The 22,462-nt window shown below is 31.4% G+C and overlaps 1 protein-coding gene across 4 annotated transcripts in view; it reads right to left on the bottom strand.

Annotated features, from left to right (window-relative positions):
- Positions 1 to 915: 915 nt before the first annotated feature.
- Positions 916 to 22,462, bottom strand: part of LOC139500894 (protein dispatched homolog 3-like) — a 34,946-nt gene continuing 13,399 nt past the window's right edge. For 2 of the 4 annotated variants that reach the window (XM_071289785.1, XM_071289786.1), the window contains exons 5-18: positions 20,372 to 20,532; positions 19,446 to 19,585; positions 18,242 to 18,420; positions 16,596 to 16,778; positions 15,694 to 15,869; positions 13,639 to 13,786; positions 11,520 to 11,801; positions 10,416 to 10,651; positions 8,239 to 8,398; positions 7,485 to 7,624; positions 6,171 to 6,311; positions 4,287 to 4,419; positions 3,075 to 3,241; positions 916 to 1,768 (exon numbers count right to left, since the gene is read on the bottom strand). In XM_071289785.1, coding sequence (XP_071145886.1) covers positions 1,397 to 1,768; positions 3,075 to 3,241; positions 4,287 to 4,419; positions 6,171 to 6,311; positions 7,485 to 7,624; positions 8,239 to 8,398; positions 10,416 to 10,651; positions 11,520 to 11,801; positions 13,639 to 13,786; positions 15,694 to 15,869; positions 16,596 to 16,778; positions 18,242 to 18,420; positions 19,446 to 19,585; positions 20,372 to 20,532 — 2,618 coding nt within the window. In that variant the 3' untranslated portion in view covers positions 916 to 1,396. Of the gene's footprint in view, positions 1,769 to 3,074; positions 3,242 to 4,286; positions 5,265 to 5,541; positions 6,593 to 7,169; positions 7,625 to 8,238; positions 8,399 to 10,415; positions 10,652 to 11,519; positions 11,802 to 13,638; positions 13,787 to 15,693; positions 15,870 to 16,595; positions 16,779 to 18,241; positions 18,421 to 19,445; positions 19,586 to 20,371; positions 20,533 to 22,462 lie in introns of those variants that run through there. The other 2 variants (XR_011658397.1, XR_011658396.1) reach the window with 2 other exon arrangements.

Genomic DNA, 22,462 nt, shown 5'->3' with positions numbered 1-22,462 from the left:
AATTCTTCAATACAACAAATATAGTTGACTTATTGCTTATAAATTAAGAAAAACAGACCAAAACACAAACACTTATCACTTAGCAATGAACCGTGAAAATGAGGTCAAGGTCAAATAAAACCTGCGTAACAGACATATAGATCATGAAATATTTCCATACACCAAATATAGTTGACCTAATGCATAAAGTATTTGAAAAATAGACCAAAACTCAAAAACTTAACTTTGACCACTGAACCATGAAAATGAGGTCAAGGTCAGATGACACCTGTCAGTTAGACATGTACACCTTACAATCATTCCATACACCAAATATAGAAGACCTATTGCATAAAGTATAAGAAAAACAGACCAAAACACAAAAACTTAACTATAACCACTGAACCATGAAAATGAGGTCAAGGTCAAATGACACCTGCCATTTGGACATGTACACCTTACAGTCCTTCCATACACCGAATATACTAGCCCTATTGCTTATAGTATCTGAGATATGGACTTGACCACCAAAACTTAACCTTGTTCACTGATCCATGAAATGAGGTCGAGGTCAAGTGAAAACTGTCTGACGGGCATGAGGACCTTGCAAGGTACGCACATACCAAATATAGTTATCCAATTACTTATAATAAGAGAGAAATTAACATTACAAAAAATCTGAACTTTTTTTCAAGTAGTCACTGAACCATGAAAATGAGGTCAAGGACATTGGACATGTGACTGACGGAATGTTCGTAACATGAGGCATCTATATACAAAGTAGGAAGCATACAGGTCTTCTAACTTCTAAAATATAAAGCTTTTAAGAAGTTAGCTAACGCCGCCGCCGCCGTAGCTGCCGCCGCCGTAGCCGCCGCTGGATCACTATCCCTATGTCGAGCTTTCTGCAACAAAAGTTGCAGGCTCGACAAAAAAATATGTTCATTTCATTTCATACTCGTTGGAATGTATTAATACTGATCTTCTTCAATAAAAATTTTACCGGTTTCATTTGTCCAAAATAGAAAAAAAAAAATAAACCAATAACCTATTACCCTAAAAAATATTATGAGGTAAGCTTATGATTACTCCTACTTAATGACATCACGATTTGCCAGCGTATTATAAAATTTCTATGATAACATGTAAACCTCAAATCAAGAATTTAAAACTCTCAATAAGTTCAGCTAAAATTGTAAAAATTTCACACTCACAAGTTTAAATTTGACTATATGGGCTAGAAGGTTATCACATGCATCAATTTATATACTGTGGATTCACTTATTTTCGTGGGTACCAATTTTCATGGATTAAGGAACACTTAAATGTTTGTGGATATTTAATTTCATGGTTCACATTTACCCACGAAATCAATGAAAATAGGTATCCATATTAATGAATCCACAGTAGTAAAATATTATTCAGGAAATAAAGCACCACCATTTGGTCCTGGTATGAAAATACCACATTTGCTGATGATAAACAATCCAAGGGCAGATAAACCTATCACTACACATGTACCGATAGTCATTTTCAATGTTGATTTCCATTTACATACAAATTTACTTGGTCCCATAAATGCTAAAAATGCGGCACAAATAGTCAGGCAGTAAACAATGGATACAGATGAATTAATGGCAAGAATTTGTCCAAATTTGGAAAATGGTAATATTGTTGTCTGGGTTAAAGGTATTGCAGCAATTATGGTTGTCATGGCACTGCTAAATATAGATACTCCAATATGGCTAATGGCAGCTTTTGTTCTCCACTGTCTAGAACCAGCATGATCCTGGATAAAGTAAAATATGATCTTTATCATAATGCAAAATAAATAGCTTAAAGGGTGACTAAGATACAATACAATACAATACAAATACAATACAAATACAATACAAATACAATACAAATACAATACAAATACAATACAAAGTTTTTTATTGTCAATTATGACGCCCAAAAATTTGAGCAGTACAATTAAGTTCAATATCGTACAAGTGATTACAAATTAATTACATTGATTATTTAACAATTAAACAAAATCAAGTCTTTTTTTTAGCCGAATAATTTCTACAGGAATAATATTTATAGTTTTACAATATAATATAGATGGACAAACTACTGGTGACAAAACTGTATCTAGAATTAAATTTCTCTCTTTGAATAAAGTACGCAATAATAAAGATGAGAAGAATAAAAATAAGAAGATATGGTATGATTGCCAATGAGATATATCTCCACAAGAGACCAAGAGATCAAATGACATATTAATTAACAACTATAAGTCACCATGCTGCCTACAACAATGAGTATAACCCACACCGCAAAGTCAGCTATAAATTAAATTGCTTTCTCAAGGATGATTAAAAAAAAATCCAGAATATGAACATTTAAAAAATATTAATTTAGTGCAACTCTCTCATGAAGAGATTAAAGATGCTGCAAGATAACCATTTACTCTAAGCTCAAGAAAGAAAGATGATAATATACCCCAAATACTACATAGACAAGAAACCATCCATAGAACATTACATAGACAAGTGGCAGTCAAAATGACAGAAAACTATATTTTAAATAGATTTTTTTTTCAAGCATATAACACAAAAAAATTGGCATAACTCTATTTGCCATTAGAAACAATATATTTGAGTTTGAAAAGGATTGGTGAAATGGGTTTGACTTATGGCAAGAAAACAACATAAAGTGCTTTTTGGTGAATTTATGACAAGGAAAAAAAAATATGTGACATTTTTCAATCAACTAAGGACATGAACTACTGTAATACAAACAAGAATGTGTCACAAGTACATGGATGCCCCATCCACAGTATCATTTTCTATGTTCAGTGGGCCGTGAAAATGGGATAAAATCTCTAATTTGGCATTAAAATTAGAAAGATCATATCATAGGAAACATGTTTACTAAGTTTCAAGTTGATTGGACTTCAACTTCATCAAACACTACCTCGACCAAAAACTTTAACATGCAGTGGGACACACGGACGAACAGACAAACAAACGAACGAATGGAGGTGCAGACCAGAAAACATAATGCCCATAAATGGGGCATAAAAAGTGAAGATAAAAAAAAAGACTTACATTTTTCAAATTATCAGGAATAGCTTTCCCAGCCAGCAGGAAACCTTCCACTAAATGAACACAATAGTCAACCGACGATCCTACCAGTATAGACAGGGATATAGCTTCTACTCCTCCCATCTCCCAACCAGCCAGGTAAAATATACCAGCTACCAGGCAAATCATTTCTGTAAACAAAAACAAAATAATGTAAAGATCTCTACTCCTCCCATCTCCAAACCAGCCTAGTAAAATATACCAGCTACCAGGCAAGTCATTTCTGTAATAAAAATTAAATTCTAACAAGACTTCCGTCAAATGCTTTGAGAACACACCCGTGGTAAAATTTGAATATATTGTTTGGGCTGTTCCAATCGCACTCCCACGTCATATGCTTTTTCATATGAACAGCTACCCGACGTCATAGAACAATGATGTCAGAGTTCATTGACGTCATGAATTATTTCTTAAATAATGTATAGATTTTTTGTTATATCTAATTAACCTTATCTACATGTGATTTTTTTTTTTTTTTTTTAGATAAATGGGGAATGCATTCATGGGACACAAATGATGCCCCCACTTGCATACAACATTTTAAAGAGACATCACTCTTGTTTTGCAGTAATCAGCATTAAGTGTCAGTTTCATAACCTTTGGTTGATGGTAATTTTAGGTTAGAGAATGGAGACCAAAATCAGCAATTTTTCAACTTGTAAAGGGGTGTAACTCTAAATTTAAAATGGTGCCACCAATATTCAAACTTGATCTGTATCATGTGTAAATAAGCATTGGGTATAAAATTCATAACATTTGGTTGTGGCATACTTAAGCTAGAGAATGGAAATGAACAATTCTGCATTTCGTTTTTCCATTTGTAAAGGGGCATAACTTATCTGTAAGGGCATTCAAGATTTAAACCCATAAAGGAAGGCAGCTTTTTATGTCCTATATGCCCTAACCATCTATAATTAAAAAAAATCATTTTATTTAAATTTTTTACAAAATTCTAAGGAAAATGCAACCACCCACATATGTTTATTCTAATTTAAAATAAAGAGATGAGGCATGATTGCAAAGAAGACTTTGGATTCGTTCTGATAGAAATAATATTGAAAGATGGTTATATGAAAAATTGATAAAATCATAAATATGCTTATTTCTTGTGAAAAACAGTCATGAAATTAAGATGCATCAGAAATCAATAAGTCTACTGTATCATAGCACATTTACCTAATATGGTTATGAATACAATAAGTAATAAAGTCACATGACTTGTAAAGATGGCTACTGCTACTAAACATATCACCATGGAGAAGACCAAACTATAGATGGCACTGTTTACTGCTACAACTTCCATCATTACCTAAAATTTAATAAGAAAATAAGAAAATTAAATCTCCCTCTTAATAAAATGAAATTTTGCAAAATTAAGATGAATGAAACAAGGCAATAGGTACTTTTTATTTTCTGTCTATGTCATCTTAGGCATTTTGTTGACAGATTCAATTTTGTGAAACAGTTTTTGGCTGAAAAATGTATGTGTAACTTTTCTGTGACTTAAAAAATAAGAAAAAACTTCATGTCACAAACTGGATGAGTCAATGAGGAAACCAGAAACTAATCTGAAATCTAGAAACTAACCCTGATATGAGAAACTAATATGGAAACAAGAAACTAATCTGAAAATCATAAACGGATATATAGAAACTATAATCTAATCTAGGAACCAGAAACTAATCTGAATTTAATCCAGAAACTAGAACTAATAAGGGAGCCAAAAACTAGTTTGGTCAAGAGATACTAATCCTAAAACAAGGAACTAATCTGAAAACAGAAAGTAATCTAGAGAATACTTTCAAATATAAAAAAGAAGATGTGGTATGATTGCCAATGAGACAACTGTCCACAAAAGACCAAAATGACACAGAAATTAACAACTATAGGTCACCGTACAGCCTTCAACAATGATCAAAGCCCATACCCCATAGTCAGCTATAAAAGGCCCCGATATGACGTCCTGCAGCATAGTAATAAGTATTCTCATCTAGTCAACTAAATAATGAATTTCTTCTATATTGTTTTTCAAATGTAAGTAGAGAGGAAAGACTTTAGCAATGTTGCTGTTTGATGTTAAGACATGATTAGCTCTATTTGAACAAGTAGGAAACTCAGTGGAACATGTACATGTTATAGTATATAAAAATAACTCTTAAGGTGGTACCCAACACTTTAACTAAAATTAATTTGGCTCGTTTAATTTTCTTAAAATTTTGACAAAGTATTTACTTTGACCCTTTGACAAAAATATAAAAATTTTAAAAATTTTGAACCAACCGTTTTATCAGAAAAATTACACTGGTTATATAGCAGTTTAACAAACACTCATTTTGATCATTGAGAAGCTTAATATCCCTTTAACAACAAAACGTAATTAAAACGTTTAGCTGATTTTACAGAGTTATCTCCCTGTAGTGTTAGGTACCACCTTAAAACTAAACCAGAAAATAGTTTGTATGCGTTATGACCTGACATTTTTATCTTGAATGTAGGAACCTGCATTTTCAATTTCAGAGGATGACAGGTATGAACAACTAACAAAACTTTTAAAAGCTTGTGTGAAAACAAAACAGTATTGACAAGTTTATAAATTTATAATTTTTAGGAAAGTAAGTTCCAACTACCTCAGGCAAAGTTGACTTTAGATAAATTTCAATTTAACTAATCATAAGAGACTCATTTCAGTCATAAAGATATTCCAAGTACAGATACATCCTTTACTTTTAAACTTTCTAGTATTGGAATTGTTCCCAATTAATGGGAATCCAGAAAATCACTACTGATGCACGAAATTTATAAAAGAGAGATGAAATATACCAGAGGGACATTCAAACACTCATTTGTTGAAAATAAATTGGCAGCCCTGTGGGTAAAAAAAGACCAACAGACAAACATTAGTACACAAAACACAACATAGAAAACTAAGACTGAACATTACAAACCCCACTAAGAACTGGGGGTGATTTCAGGTGCTCTGGAAAGGGTAAGTTTATACTTATAAATTGTGCACATTATTTTCATGTGCAAGAAATTAGTAAACATATATAAGTTACCAACCTGAGGCCAAAATTGTGATGTCTGGAAAACATTCTGTACAAATTGTGTACTCTCATAATCCTGTTTGATTTTCTTCATCAGTTCTTCCCATTTCAAGTACTCCTTGTAGGCTTCAAAGTAAGATTGATCTTTTGATGTTGTCTGAAAAATGTAAAATTATCTTTAGTGTCTTCCAAATACCTGTCTTAGAATTTGAACAGTGAAAATGTATTTCTTACAGAACTTTTTGATATGCTTAGAAAGTTACTTTAAGCTTTTTATATGTTTGTGGAACTTTAAGTGCTTGTTCAAGCTCTAAGTCTTTAATCCTAGGGTTGTTATGGTTATCTCCCTTTAAAGTATTTGAAAAAATCAGGCCATTGGTTTTCTCTTAGAATTGTTTTACATGTTATCATCACATAGCCTTTATAGCTTACTATAAGCTAGGGTTATCATCACATAGCCTTTATAGCTTACTATAAGCTAGGGTTATCATCCCATAGCCTTTATAGCTTACTATAAGCTAGGGTTATCATTACATAGCCTTTATAGCTTACTATAAGCTAGGGTTATCATCCCCTAGCCTTTATAGCTTACTATAAGCTAGAGTTATCATCACATAGCCTTTATAGCTTACTATAAGCTAGGGTTATCATCACATAGCCTTTATAGCTTACTATATAAGCTAAAGCTTTTGTTTATTTCTGAATTAAGGTCATCGGGTGAACTATAATATAGTAAGGCATGTTATAGCTTACTATAAGCTAGGGTTATCATCCCATAGCCTTTATAGCTTACTATAAGCTAGGGTTATCATTACATAGCCTTTATAGCTTATTATAAGCTAGGGTTATCATCCCATAGCCTTTATAGCTTACTATAAGATAGGGTTATCATCACATAGCCTTTATAGCTTACTATAAGCTAGGGTTATCATCACACAGCCTTTATAGCTTACTATAAGCTAGGGTTATCATCACATAGCTTTTATAGCTTACTATAAGCTAGGGTTATCATCACATAGCCTTTATAGCTTACTATAAGCTAGGGTTATCATATAATATAGTAAGGCATGTTTGAACAGAATCAAGGTCTAAAGTTGTGACTTCATATTTTTTCTCTTTATAGAACTCATATCTGTATTCAATTGGAACCTGGCTTTGGTGGCAGAGTGGTCTAAGAGGTTGTGATTTGAATCCTACACATGGCAGGTGTATTCCACTCCAATCTTAACTCACTTGAATTTTCAGTTTTCCACTTGAAATACTGGTTCTCTCTGGATAATTCCATCAATTAAAACTGACTAACACAATTTTCATTACTGATAATACTTACAGATTCAAAAGCAAATGCCCACCACTGTAGAGAATTGTTCTGAAAACCACCCACAACATGAGCTTGTGCTTGTCTACCATAAACTGTTACAGGCTTAGGTAAATCATGGCACGCTGGGATACGATTAAGTATATATTGCACTGAAAAACAATATTATTTTTAGGTTCTATATGTTTTATTGTTGTGAAATATATCAATAGTGAATAGCAAATATATAAAATAATGCCAACATAACCAAACAAGAAGTCTTTTTATCATTTGAATGTTATTATGCACACAATGTTTTTCATAAACGATTTATGACAACAGATTTTTATAGCTTGGTACATGTATGTTGTGCTCTTACACTTCTATGGTTATTGGAGGATTTAGCACTCCCAAAGATGTGGTATGTGCCAGGATCCTGTAATTCAGAGGTTGTTATTTGAGGATTTAGCACTTCCAAATATGTCTTATGTGCCAGGATCCTGTAATTCGGAGGTTGTCATTGGTTACTCACTTGCAATACCGTAATTATGCTGTTGGTTTTCTTGTTTGAATTGTTACATATATTGTCATGAAGGGGCAATTTATAGTTATGGTCTGGGTTTAGCTCATAGTTTAAGGCCTTACTGTGACTATATTTGCTTACTTTCACAAAAATTTTATAAAGTTCACATTACGAAACTGATTTGTGGATGAAAAATGATGACAGATGCCATTTTAGTCAAGGTGAGACAAAATAATGGGTAGTAAAATTTAGACAAATACTAACTTGCTATATAATCAGGGAAGCACTGAGCACTACCATTTCTCACTAGATTTGGCATGGATGATACTTGTTTACAAATATTACAGAGTGTTGAGATCCCCTTCTGATAACTACTTGAAAAGTTGAAATTCATCTTAAAACTTGGATCAAATATAACCTTTCCCTGAAAATAAAATAACATTCATTTTTGTAACCATAAGTTAAATTAAAGATATCAAAAACCAAAAAGTTTGAAAAATATTGTCCTTGTTCGAATCTTAAATGCCTAATTATTGAATTACCCAAAAAGTATTGTTCAATTTCTGCTTCAATATTATCAATATGAGATAACTGTGAAACAATTTTTAAAAATGTTTGCCTGCAAACATGTTTAACCCTCCCACATCCTGTATCTGCCTGTCCAAAGTCAGGAGCTAGTAATTTTTTTTTCATAATTCAGGCTGTTTGTTTTCTTGTTTGAAGTGTTACCTTTTTCAATTTAGGGCCTTTATAGCTTGCTATGGGGTTTAAAGGCAGATTCCATATAAGAAAGTGAAACAACTCCCATAAGCATGTTAGACATAAATCATAAGCAATGAACTTCTGTTTTTAAATACATGCTTTACTAATAAAGATAAAGACAATTTGACCAAAAAAAAAATTATGAGCATCATCCTTTTTGAATAAACGAAGCCTTAAATGTTATGTTTCTGACATAAGATTTGACAGACTTTATTTTTTTCTGACATAAGATTTGACAGACTTTATTGTTTCTGACATAAGATTTGACAGACTTTATTATTTCTGACATAAGATTTGACAGACTTTATTTTTTCATACATAAGATTTGACAGACTTTATTTTTTTCATACATAAGATTTGACAGACTTTATTTTTTCATACATAAGATTTGACAGACTTTATTTTTTCATACATAAGATTTGACAGACAAATTGAGTTTCTGACATAAGATTTTGACAGACTTGATTCTGACATAAGATTTTTCATACATAAGATATTTTGACAGACAATATATATTTGGTTTTTTTTTACTGACATTGGAAATCAAATCCTAGTTGAAAGTCATTTTTAAAACTCCTGGAAAATACTGCAGCCTAACATCTAACAAGATTTCACCTCAGGTCAAATAATTTTAACTGTTAGCACATTCAAATGTTTCAGACATAAGAAAACAAGTTTGACAGATCTTATGTAGGAAACATATAAGTTTAAACTATTGCTTGAATAAAGTTAAATAAAAGAATCAACATGTGTTTTTTCTTATGCACAGCATGATTTACAGTTTTAACTGGCATAAATTGGAACCAACAATGATTTTGAAAGATTTTACAGCGATGTTCCTGACATAAGATTTATTGACAGACACTGAGCTATAAAGCAAGATATTTGAAAGTGAAAAAAATATATATCACAAATGTTTTTGACTAAAAAAAGTAACAGATTTGGGAACAGGGATGTTTGAATAACCTGACTACACTATTAAATACCAGTATACAAGTGTCAACATAAAGCATTGTGACACATAAACATTGTGTAAAAAAATGGGAGTTAATTCTGTCAAATTTTTTGCATTTTTTCAACTTGTTTTAATCATTTCTACTTTAAACAGAAACAATCATATCCAAAAATTATTTTTATAATTTCATCTAACATAATTATTCATCAAAACATTCACAGATTATGTTTCAAATAACAGTAATTATTATTTTTATCTATTTATTCATTTTGACAGACATTTCCATTTCTTACATGGAATCTGCCACAAGTGGTATGGATTTTACTAATTGTTAAAAACGCTGTACAGTGACCTATAGTTGCTCACCTGCTAAATAATAAAGTCTCTCATTGGCATTCATACCATATATTCTTCTTTTTATTAAATTTCTACATCTTTTTCTAGTAGGACAATAGAAAAAATGTTAGTGACATCACTTCACATGACAAAATTATCTCTATGAGGTGATAGACAAACTTTCTGTCTATCACAATATGTGTTACATCCAGAATATAAATTATTCTAAAATAAGCTGATCTACAGTAAATAGATTTAAAGTACAAATAACTCAGAATGCTGCATGTGTAATTTTTCTCTCATAGAACGATTCAACATGATGAAAAATGACCTCACATGATAAATCTTTTCAGTTATCTCCCCTTTCATTTTTTTGATAAAAGAATACCTTATCTTTCTGCATGACATGACCAGGTTCTATACCACTTTGGTCAAGGCCAGATATACCAAACACTACATAAACTGTGGCTCCTGTCTCTAGCATGGGTCGATCTTTGGTCTTGGTACAATCAGCTTTCTTACACATGTCAAAATTCTCTGGTACTGACTTAGGGGTAGCTACTGAAGTTTTAGCTATAGGTGGAGGTAGTTTTGTTGCTGGAAATATCATTGCTGTTGATGAACCTGAAAATACAAATATACAATGTAACTTTTCATTTATATATATGGTATAATTGGTGTTGATCGAATGCTGTAAATTCAAAAATATTGCAAGGTTTTCATTAATGTGAATAATGCACCTGGATGATAATCAATATAAGAACTCATATTCTGACACATAAATATGCACAAAGCTTTTCCTGAAAAGTGCAATAATTAATCTCACATTTTTTTTCAGTCTTCAAAAATCGCAATAATAAAGAAGTTCACTACTCAGTTTCAAAATAACAAGCTTTTCATAACACTAGTATATATTGATAGGGGATTATTATAGGAACCAAAAGAGCAAAAAAATAGTATAGGTCAATGTGCTTGTTTTCAAGATACAAGCTATTGAAAATTTGGCGGGAAAATGTTCTCTTTTGATTTTTCATAGCTTTACCATTGACAAGTTAAGGTGCTCAAAAACTATGAAAAAATAACAACGATTTTATAAGACTTTTACAGATGGCTTATAATGATACATGTAAAAGATTTATAAAAAGAAAAATGGCGGTCAATGGGCAATTTTTTTTCTAAGGCATTCAAATGGATAAAACCAGAGGATTCTGAAAATCTGACAATAATTCCAAAACATGACAAGCGAACTTCCTTAAGAAAAAGCTTAGACTGGTCTTCCATATATGTTAATCTAAGATGGATTTAACAAAAGTTTAAGTTCTTCTGGTCATAATGCTCTTTGACAGCTGTTTTGATTCTTAAACATCCTTAGCCTTTTAGGAATTCATTTTTTTCTTTTGCTTTTTCTAGTGTTATTTTCAATAACATTTTAATATGGATGGTTTCAAAAACTTCTTATTTCTGTATCCCTATTATTTAAATCTAACCATACCATTAACAGTCAAACTAGCTGATGCCCTTATTACTCCTCTCTCATTAGATGCTATGCACGTGTATATCCCCTGGTCTGTCTTTTGTACACCATCTAACTTTAATATTCCTTCCTCTTTTAATATTATGTGCCTTTGTTTCACTTCTCCTCTTGTTATTCTTTGACCATCTTTTTCCCAGCTCAGAGAAGGGGCTGGATATCCTTTCACAGAACAATAAAAGTACATGTTTCGACCAGCTAAGACTGACTGATTGCTTGGTCTCATGTCAAACTCTGGAGGTTCTGAAATTTAAAAAAATTTACTTTTGGAAATCTTATGGGATAACAGTATTTGAAAATCAATACTTGTTATTACTGCGTTTCAAGATGTATACCCCTTCTATACAATTTAACAGAGTTATGAAGGATACATGTAAAATCATTTATCATATGTTTAGTAGTGAATACAGTAGTTTTGCATATGTGATAAATAGCCTGCTGTTTAATCCATATCGCGCAACTTTGATGCGCACCCTTTATCGCATACCCTTTATCACACCCCTATTCTTTATCGCATACCCTTTATCACACCCCTACTTTTTTTTTTTTTTTTTTTTTTTTACATAACAGTCAGTTTTGGTGTTTTTTTTCTTAAGAAAAATTTTCCTCAAAATAGGTAAATTTTTTGAATGACGTCATTGTTTGGTATGTGACGTCACGAACGTCGAGTTTTCACATTGTATGTGACGTCACGAACGTCAAGTTTTCATATTTTTTGGCACACTAAATGCAACTATGAAAAATAAAAAACACACAAATTAATACAATAATAAACAAAATATTTTTAAAACAACAGCACGCAAATTGTAAGGTAACCCAGGTGCTTCGGATAAGTAATTGAGCAGTTCTTTTACGGCCTTTCAAACAAGACAAAAGTAGAACTGAAGGTAACCCAGTGCTATGGATCAGAAAACAGTTCATATAATATAATACTCTTCTGTTGAAATATATGATAAAGCGTATAATACATGGCAAAATCCGTATCACATGCCGTATCACCCTCCACCAATATCATCCCTCGGGCCTAAAGGCCCTTGGGCTGATATTGATGTCTCGGGATGATACGACATATGATACGGATTTTGCCATGTATTATTCTCTATATATCAACTGTTTAGTTTCTAATGCATTATGGCTTTCAAATATTGGGCTTTTAGCAAAATCCAGAAAACACTTTGGATATATGAAATATTTAAAGTGTTGTTTTCCTTTTTTAAAGAATCATATATATTATATTCTTTTGGTGAAAACTATCTTAAAGGTCTGTGAAGTGCACCATATCCAATAAATAATTTAAGTCAATTCTCAACTCAGTATTTGTGGCACAGGCACCATATTACATAAAATAAACCATTTCTAAATAAAATATTTGTGATCCTGATATTGTGTTATATTTCATAAATTAAGACTATGCTATTAAACTAAATACTTGTGACATTGAAGTTGTGATATATCAAATAAAGTAAACCTTTTCTAAAAAAAAAATATTTGTGACCCTGATATTGTGCTATGTTCCATAAAAAAATTTGTAAAATAAAGCCTATATTAAAAATATATTTGTGACCCTGATATTGTGCTATATCCCATTAATTAAGCCTATGCTAAACTAAATATTTGTGACTATAATATTGTGCTATATTTCATTAAATTAAGCCTATGATTAACTAAATATTTGAGCCCCTGAAACTTTTATATGATATCTCATAATATAAGCATATGCTTAACTAAATATTTGAGGCCATGAAACTGTACTTTATGATAATCTCATAAATTCAGCCTATGCTTACCTAAATATTTGTGACCCTGATACTGCACTATATCTCATAAAATTAAGCCTATGCTTATCTAAATACTTGTGACCCCTATACTACTCTATATCTCATTAATTAAGCCTATGATAAGTTAAAATATTTGTGGCCTTGATATTGCACTGTTTCCCATAAATTTAGCCTATGCTAAGTTAAAAATTTGTGGCCTTAATACTACACTGTAGCCCATAAATTGAGCCTATATGCTTAACAAAATATTTGTGGCCCTGATACTATGCAATATCCCACATATCTTATGACAAAATACTTACTATAAGACATTGGTCTGGGTGTTGTCATAGGATTTACATGCTTTGGTCTTAGTGTAGTAGCCATAGGGACCACATGTTGATGATCATCTTTTGGATTAGGTAAATGTCCATTGTTAGTGGTTGGCTTGTATTTATTATGCTTGTGAACCTGCAATAAAATGTATGTTCTTGAAATTTACAAACATATCTTCTTTTTAAATGCAACAATTTCATGTTAATATATAGAAAATGGAAAGAATTTGATTTACTAAAAAAAAAAAATGAAAAAGAATAATAGGAAACTGTTTTCTCTCTTTTTATAATCATTTAAGAAACAAAGTAAATTAACTGAGATTTCTAAATTGGGCTTTATCAAAGAACCGTAGGACTTTCAACTGTGATGGAACGTCAAACCTCAACGATTACACTGAAATGTATTGGTTAAACGCTGATTTGTGTTCAGGTTATGCTAAAATGTGATGGTGGCATTGTGACGCTATCTTAATGAAGGCAACCCTAAAGTGCATTTAAAGTACTGCTGAAGTGTGATGGATTACATTAATTTTAGTTTCATTTTTTTTCATGTTCACAATTCAATTCAATGTTTTATTTTAAAAGTCTCATCTCTCAACAAGTACAATCAATCTTTATACATTGTAAAATAACACTAAATAAAATGAGATCCATTCTATACAGAATTATAAGAGACTATTAAAATGCATAGATATAATACACAATATGAAATAAAATACTATTTACAATATATATAAAATTTCTACGCCTTTTTAAAATCAAATGACAGGTTTTGGCACACACACGTATCATATTTACATCTGAGAATAAAAACACTAACTTTTGGTTATCATCTAAAGTATTGAAATTATCATTAAAAGTTTCAGCAACATAACATAAATGGTTTCTAAAATCGTCATAAAGAGGACATCTTAATAAAACATGTGCTTCATCTTCAATAAAAACGTCACATATATGGCACACTCTGTTTTCTAAAACAATATTTTCATATCTCCCTGTTTCAATCCTTAGGGGAGCAACACCACATCTAAATTTGGCGAAAGCACTTCTGTGACTGAAGGGTAAAGCTATTTTGCAGTATTCACATGATGATGGAGAAATCAATATTCTTTTATTAAAGTAGCTTTTCCGTATTTGTCAGTAAATCATTGAGAGTAAAAAAATCTGTTTGATTTAATCAGTCGTGATACATTATACTGTAAATTCAGAAATCATTGTGATATTTTTATTGTTGCGAAAAAATGCGACAGGTAGCAATTGTTAAAACTTGCATTTTGAATTTTTTTATATGAATCAAACAGGATTTTTCTGAATATTCCAAAAATTAAAATTGCATTATAGTCTAAATGACAAAATCACAATAATAAATGCACGCAATCATTTCTGAATTTACAGAAGTTATTGCATTTCAGTCTGAATTAACTGTAACATTGAAGTGAACTTATAGAAAAATTAGCAGCAATTCATACAATAGTGCAGAAATTTAATGCTACAGACACTCTTTACAAATTGTATTTCCTATTACAGCCGATTTTAATGAGTGTGTAGCTAAAGGTAATATCTTTAGTTAGTTTGCTTGTTAGGTGAATCATGAAGTTATTGTAAGTTAAGGTATACTACCCTCCTTTCGAAGTAGCTTAGTCCTACAGACAGATAGATTGGTTACCTGTCGGACTAGTCTACTCTTTAATGAGAGTAGTTTGCCTAACCTAACAATGACTTCATGGTTCAGCTAGCAAGCAAGCTAACCAAAGATAATACCTTTGTCTACACACTCATTGAAATTGGCTGTAAAACCAATTGCAATGACTGTAAAACATGGTAGTTGTTTAAAAAGCTACTACACTTGATTCTACAGAATGAAACCAGCAAAAAATCTGTTTCCGTCCAACAAATCTGAAAAGCTCCTTCCAGCTGCTGAAATATTTAAAGTGATTCCGCTTATCAGCACCTGAGAAAAGTGTGATGGAATTATCAGTTGAGGTGGAAAGATTTTAAGCATTGCAGTATAATAATTTCATGAATTCTAGTAATAAGACTTACATCATTTATAGCAGAACACTGAGAGCAAGATATCTCGTCAATAACACCCATACTAGATTTCAGATCCAATAGCATTTGGAGGTTTGTATCTTCACGGAATATCTGTGGTGGTTTAGTCGAGGGATGAAGTCGTGTGATTAAAACTATGGATGCTATCATGATTAGTACAGAGAATCCTGCAAAACAGATATAAAAAAAATATAATTTTTTTATTCCATTTTTTTTTTATTTTCATCTGAAACTTTATAAAACTAATAAATAAAAAGAGTTGCTCATTAGGTGTCTAGTAAATATAATATGTATTTCATAATCCACAGTAACTCTATTCATAACATTTTTCTTTGATTGGAACAGTTTTGGACATTTTTGTACTAATCTATTGTTAATACATTTTCTCTGCCATCAACCAAAATATATGTACAAATTGTGTGTGTTTAAACTGCTAATATAAAGGTAACTTTTAGCATATTATTTTCTTGCATCTTCAATACCCTGTCCCCCTTTAAGTCCCTCGTTAAAGTGCTATCAGTCTCCACCTATACACCCACTGACTGTAAAATGGTTTATTTCTTCAAACATTAGGTTTTGCTATTTCTATACCAAACCTACTCATTAGGTTTTATATTTGTGTTTTTCTTGCACCTTCAATACCCTGTCCCCCTTTAAGTCCCTCGTTAAAGTGCTATCAGTCTCCACCTATATACCCACTGACTGTAAAATGGTTTATTTCTTCAGACATTAGGTTTTGCTATTTCTATACCAAACCTACTCATTAGGTTTTATATTTGTGATTTTTCTTGTTCCTTACTCTTATTTAAAGTTAAACTTCAGGAGCTGCAATATTTTCTTGATTTTATTTATAAAACAAATTATTGAATTATTTCCCTCTCTATGATACTAACCAATGAAAACTCTTCTGAACCTAATCACAGGCAATGCCACATAATGATACAGAGCTATCTGTAGTAACTGTATCAATGAAGATTCTTTAACCTGGTTTGCACTGTTTGGTGGTGCTCCTTGGCGATGGAGAGTATTGTCTGGTATCAGAAGGACCTCATCATCTTCATCTGCTCCATAGCGTTCTGTAAATACAAAGTTTTTTTTTTATTATTCTATCAATTTCAGAAATGTTTGGCTGTACCTGTAAAAAAGATTTTTTTAAAAAGATAGCACAACCTAGGTTTAACTATGATGTGGTGTATCAGGCCCATAAAGGAGTATGTTCGATAAGGTCCATAAATGGCCCCCTTTTTTAGCTTAAATTTCAAATTCGGATTTGTTTAACAATATCACGATAAATTATAGCTAATACATTGACTAGATAGGATATAAACCATTTTATTGAAAATTTCACGTTTCTGCGTTTCATTATGACGTCACAAGTTGTACTCATATTGATTTTTCACGAAAAAATCAATGAAAATGGGTAAATTTTCATAGATTATTGGACAGGAAACATAGAGCGCATACGTCGACAACAAAGATCTTTTAAAATAATGTTTGTGAAGACATTTCACATGTCTTATTTGAATATTAAGCTTGTCGACGCCTGCGCTCTATGTTTCCTGGTCCTTTATTTGGTTGAAATCCAGCTGATTTTGTCAAATTTCACAAAAATCCCTTATCTTGACCTTTTTGGGATGTAAAAATCAACGTGTTAGAATTAAACTTTGACAAAAACAGTTCTGTTTAACTTTCTCACATGTCTTTAAGGCAACTAAAAGCATTTATTGTCTTGTAACTATGAACTTTATAATTGGGGCCAAATATGGCCCTTACCGAACTTACTCCTTTAGATATGTTCTTAAACACTGCAATAGGTTTTTTGAATATTATTTTTATTTGTTTAACCTATAGTTGCTAATTTTTATGTCATTTGGTCTCTGGTGGAGAGTGTCTCATTGGCAATCATATCACCTCCTCTTATTGTATACAACCTTCTAAAAGATTTAGTTTATCATATCTCATTATCAACTGCTTTGATAAAAATTTATATAAATCTTCCTTGTTTGTTAGTCTAACAGCTTTTAGGTGTAATACCACCAAATCATGGTACGTCACATCCGGTTGCATACGAAAGTAGGCCTAAAAAAATATTCCCTTGAATTTGACAGTTGTAGAAAATTAACCCTGCATTTCAATGCACTTAAATTTTTCTGAGTCGTAAATATGTATGTTGAGTGTCTGAAAGCATCATTCTTTTTTTATTTGATGGTCTTATAAAATATTTTGGAACGTTAAGGTTACATAGTTACCAAAGCAGGTAACCAGTAAATAACAGTGTAAAAATTGGGTTGTCTACCCTCGGCGGTGGTTACTTTCTTATATGCAATGAAATGTAGTGTGAAATTTTCACTGTATCACTGGAAAGGATTGAACTTTACACATGCAAAGTATTTCTTTGGTTGAAATAAAGGTAAATACTGTACGATTTTTTTAAAAGTGCCAATTTAACAAAGACTAATAGGTAAAAATCAATGGTGGTATTACACCTTTATAATAATAATATTGTATTTGAAGAAAACTGTTAACTAAGATGCATTACCAATATAATATTCCATAGGATCATCTAATGAAAGAAGCTGTACATCATCTTCTTCTTCCTCATCTGTTGTTGGGAGGTTTCTTCCTACTTGTAATTCCCCTTCAGAAGTTTTACCACCAACAAAGTCCACAATGTCATTTGGCAAGCTTCGAACTTTGAACTTACATTTTGTGCAAATTCTAAAAAGTAAAATATTCATACTTTAAATTTATAACAAAACTTATATTGACATTGGGTAGAATCTATATTAGGATTTCAACAGTTCTTATTTTTCTAAATAGTCTGTTTTATAACAACACTGATAGTATTCAGTGGATTCATTTTTATTTGTTTGATACAAATATTCAAGGATTTCGTTGGTTAAGGTAAACCGACAATTTGAACTTAAAAGTTCAACAAAGAACAAACTTTCTATAACCTTGTCTGCAGACAAGGAAAAATGTCAAAGTCAAATATCCACTCTTTTTTTTTTTTTCAATCCATAAAAATAAATGAATTGACATATATCATGTCATTGAAAGAAAATATGAACCAAATCTGTATGGATATGTATTTTAATCAAAATATCAAATGTATATTTTCATTTGATTGGTGCATTTTAAAGCAAATAACAGAGAAAAAGAATAAACGTAAAATTAGTGAGTAAAACATTTTACAAAAGTAAAAAATGAATTTACATTTATTGTCAATAATTTTTTTACTAATCAGGCATATCTATTAAAGGTATGTACATGTTGTTATTACTTATAAGTTGAAACCTTGAACAAGTAATAAAGACAGATGCCACATGGCTTACCCTTCAGGAGCACCCAAAAATCACCCATAGTTTTTGGTGTGGTTCGTGTCGCTCAACCTTTTTAATGAAGTTATTTAAAATAATATTTTTTTAAATCAAATGTGAAAAAAACATGTACAACTGTATTGTATACTGTGGATTCATTATCATTCGTTGAATTTCAATTTCTATTGGTTTCGAGGGTACAGTAGAACCACAAATTCAAATATTCAACAAATACATTTATTCAATAGACTTTGTATACAGATTTTGGGGAAACCACGAAATCAAATATCCACGAATATGCAAATTTTCAGCAATCTACAAAAATTGATACCCATGAAAATAAATGACTCCACAGTAAATTCTATTTTTGGATAGAGATGTAATTTTTTAGTCATAAGTTAACAACTTAAAGATAATACATACTTTGAGAGAATGTGTTCTTCCCATCTTTGTATTCCAACACCCCAAATATACAATGCTGGAGGCATAACTACTAGAACTGTTACCCAACAACAAGAAACAATCAGGGACATAAACAATCCAAACTGGTGCACTGCTGGAATCTGAAAATATATAATCAAGACTGTTAACAAACTATAATGAAATGTGTTACATTTAATTCCAAATCACCAAACTTTTGGCCTTCTGGCACCTCAAAAAATTATGTACTGGTATTTAAGTCTAAGAATACCATTTCCTTTGATTCACACATATTTCTCAAACTACAAATTTAGGATATAAAAGTCTTTTTCTATGATTTTGAAACTGTTTCAAAAACTCATATAGTTCTGGTACATTGTAATTGCAACTGTCCATCATAATATTCAGGAAAAACAAGCATTATTTATAGTTTAAATGGTTTACCAAAATTTATAGTTAGGAAAGATATTTAAAGTATAATTCACAATCTACCAAGAATCATAAGATGCTAATAAAAGAGTCTGAAGAAGCAATAAATTTTCTTCAGAACCTTAGTCTGTTTATACCAAATACTTCATAATTCAATAAAATTCTAAATAGGGTAGGTGTTTACACTTGGACTGGCACCATGTTTTCACAGTCTTAGATCTTAGGATACCAATATAATCGTCTAATTTGTAATTTCAATGATTGTATTATTTTGACTAGCTGTAAATTTGCATTGCAGCCAATTTGCGGGTGATGCTTGCATCGCAGGACTGTATCTTGGACAACACACCTGGTCTGGCTCCTTATGTATAGTATGCATTTCCCTAAATGTCTGATTGTTACATTGATTTATTTCATTCTAATGAATTTAAAAGATTTAAACATGGGTAAACTACTGTTGCCCTCATTCAGGCAAGTTTCACTGTAATAAGAAAACTTACAGAAGATGCAGTGTTTGCAGCAAAAGCTGCAGCTGTTGTGAATGAAGTAAAGAACGTAGCTTTCCCAGCTGTTATTAGTGTATGTTTGATTCTGGCTTCCGGTGTCTTCATATTGGTAGCCTGGCGATATATGTTGATAAAAACAAACACATCATCCACACCTACAAACGGAAAGTTTGATTATTTAAATGAATTATAATGAGAATGTCCATTGTCTTGAAAAGTTTAATATAGATTCTTTATAGCACAGTCGCTTGAATTTAAGTGATACATGTATGAATTTTTTTTTTTAAAATACTGTTATAAGTATAATATTATACATATAACAGTATTTTTAAAAAATTTTGTTCATACATATATCACTAAAATTCAGGCGACAGTGGTTATAGCCAGTAGGGTACTCGTTTTTGTAGATTTACAGTGTTTGTAAATCATCAATTTAAGAAATTAAGGAGCTTCCATTAAAATTGCAAAAAAGTGACAGGGTTATAATCCCAATTTAAACTCGCATTCTGTGAATTTTTTTATATGAAACAAACTGGATTTTTCTGAACATTGCAAAAATTAAAATCGCATTTCAGTCTGTGTTTGACAAAATCGCAATAATAAATTAACATAAAAATTTCTGAATTTACAGTATTCAGCAAATAATTAGTTTTGTGATATTAACTCTTACCATGCGGTGACTGTCGTATGACAGGCGTACCCAGACCACCATTATTTGGCTCCAATGGTGTTTCATACTTTTAGAAGTCCACTTTATGATACTTATTGTAAAAGTTATGCATATTCCGTCAACCTGAGGCTATCCATATTCATGTTTCTCATGAATAAGTTAAATTTTGCGCACAAATACAGACTTGGAAAATTGAAATCGGCGGTTTTCTGGAGGGGTGGGCCTCACATCTGTGTCTTACACAGGAAGTTCAGAGGCAAACTTGCAAAAAATAGTCCAAACCCACGGCCATATAACTACTGATCATTATTATCATTGAAATACGCATAGGAAACGATTACTTCCGGTTTCGGGTCCATTTGAAGTAAAAAATCGGAAAAAATCGTGAAATTCCGTATTTTTGGTCCAAATGACCTTCTGTAGACTGCTAAACCAAGATCAGATTCTTTCCCACCTAACAACTATTGGGGTCAATTTGTTAACTGGGGTCCACTCTACATGCAGGCTACAGCTGGATACCTTTACCAGCATCCCTGGGTCTTCTGGGTCAAGGGAAAGGATGAAAAATCGTCAAAATTGATGCTTTTTGCACCTGATGACCAACTTTTTTGATATCAACATTTCATGGGGTTTCTAATTTTTGTGATATAGCATTTCATGGGGTTTCTAATTTTTGTGATATAGCATTTCATGGGGTTTCTAATTTTTGTGATTTTAACATTTCATGGGGTTTCTAATTTTTGTGATATAACATTTCATGGGGTTTCTAATTTTTGTGATATAACATTTCATGGGGTTTCTAATTTTTGTGATATAACATTTCATGGGGTTTCTAATTTTTGTGATTTAAACATTTCATGGGTTTTCTAATTTTTGTGATTTTAACATTTCATGAGGTTTCTAAATTTCATTGTTTGATAATTTCTCTGTACAAAAGGAAAATATTTACTCTGTTTAAAACCTGAACAATTACCAAATGAAATGTATGTAGCCTTTTTTCAGGTTTGAAACACATTTTAAAATTATCTGATCATTTCATATATATATGGAAACAACTGAACTTTTCCAGATAGATTATAAAATGAACCAGGTGCTCCGCAGGGCGCAGCTTTATACGACCGCAGAGGTCGAACCCTGAACAGTTGGAGCAAGTATGGACAAAACATTCAAGCATGATACAGCTCTGAATTTGGATTGTGATCAAATTTTTGACATTACATGGTTTTTTTTACACAAAACAAATGTCAAGATTTTACAAATCAATTAAAGATTTCTTCTTATTTAAATCTAAAATTAAATAGTTGACACAGCATAGGTTTCTGACACAGAATGAATGTGGTCTAATGAACTTAAAAGTTTTTTTTTGCCTTTGAGCAATTCACTATGCTGTTGAATATTAATCCTCTCAAAAAAAT

This window comes from Mytilus edulis, chromosome 13 (assembly GCF_963676685.1).
Source record: "Mytilus edulis chromosome 13, xbMytEdul2.2, whole genome shotgun sequence".
Classification (NCBI taxonomy): domain Eukaryota; kingdom Metazoa; phylum Mollusca; class Bivalvia; order Mytilida; family Mytilidae; genus Mytilus; species Mytilus edulis.
This window is presented reverse-complemented; position numbering and strand designations above follow the sequence as displayed.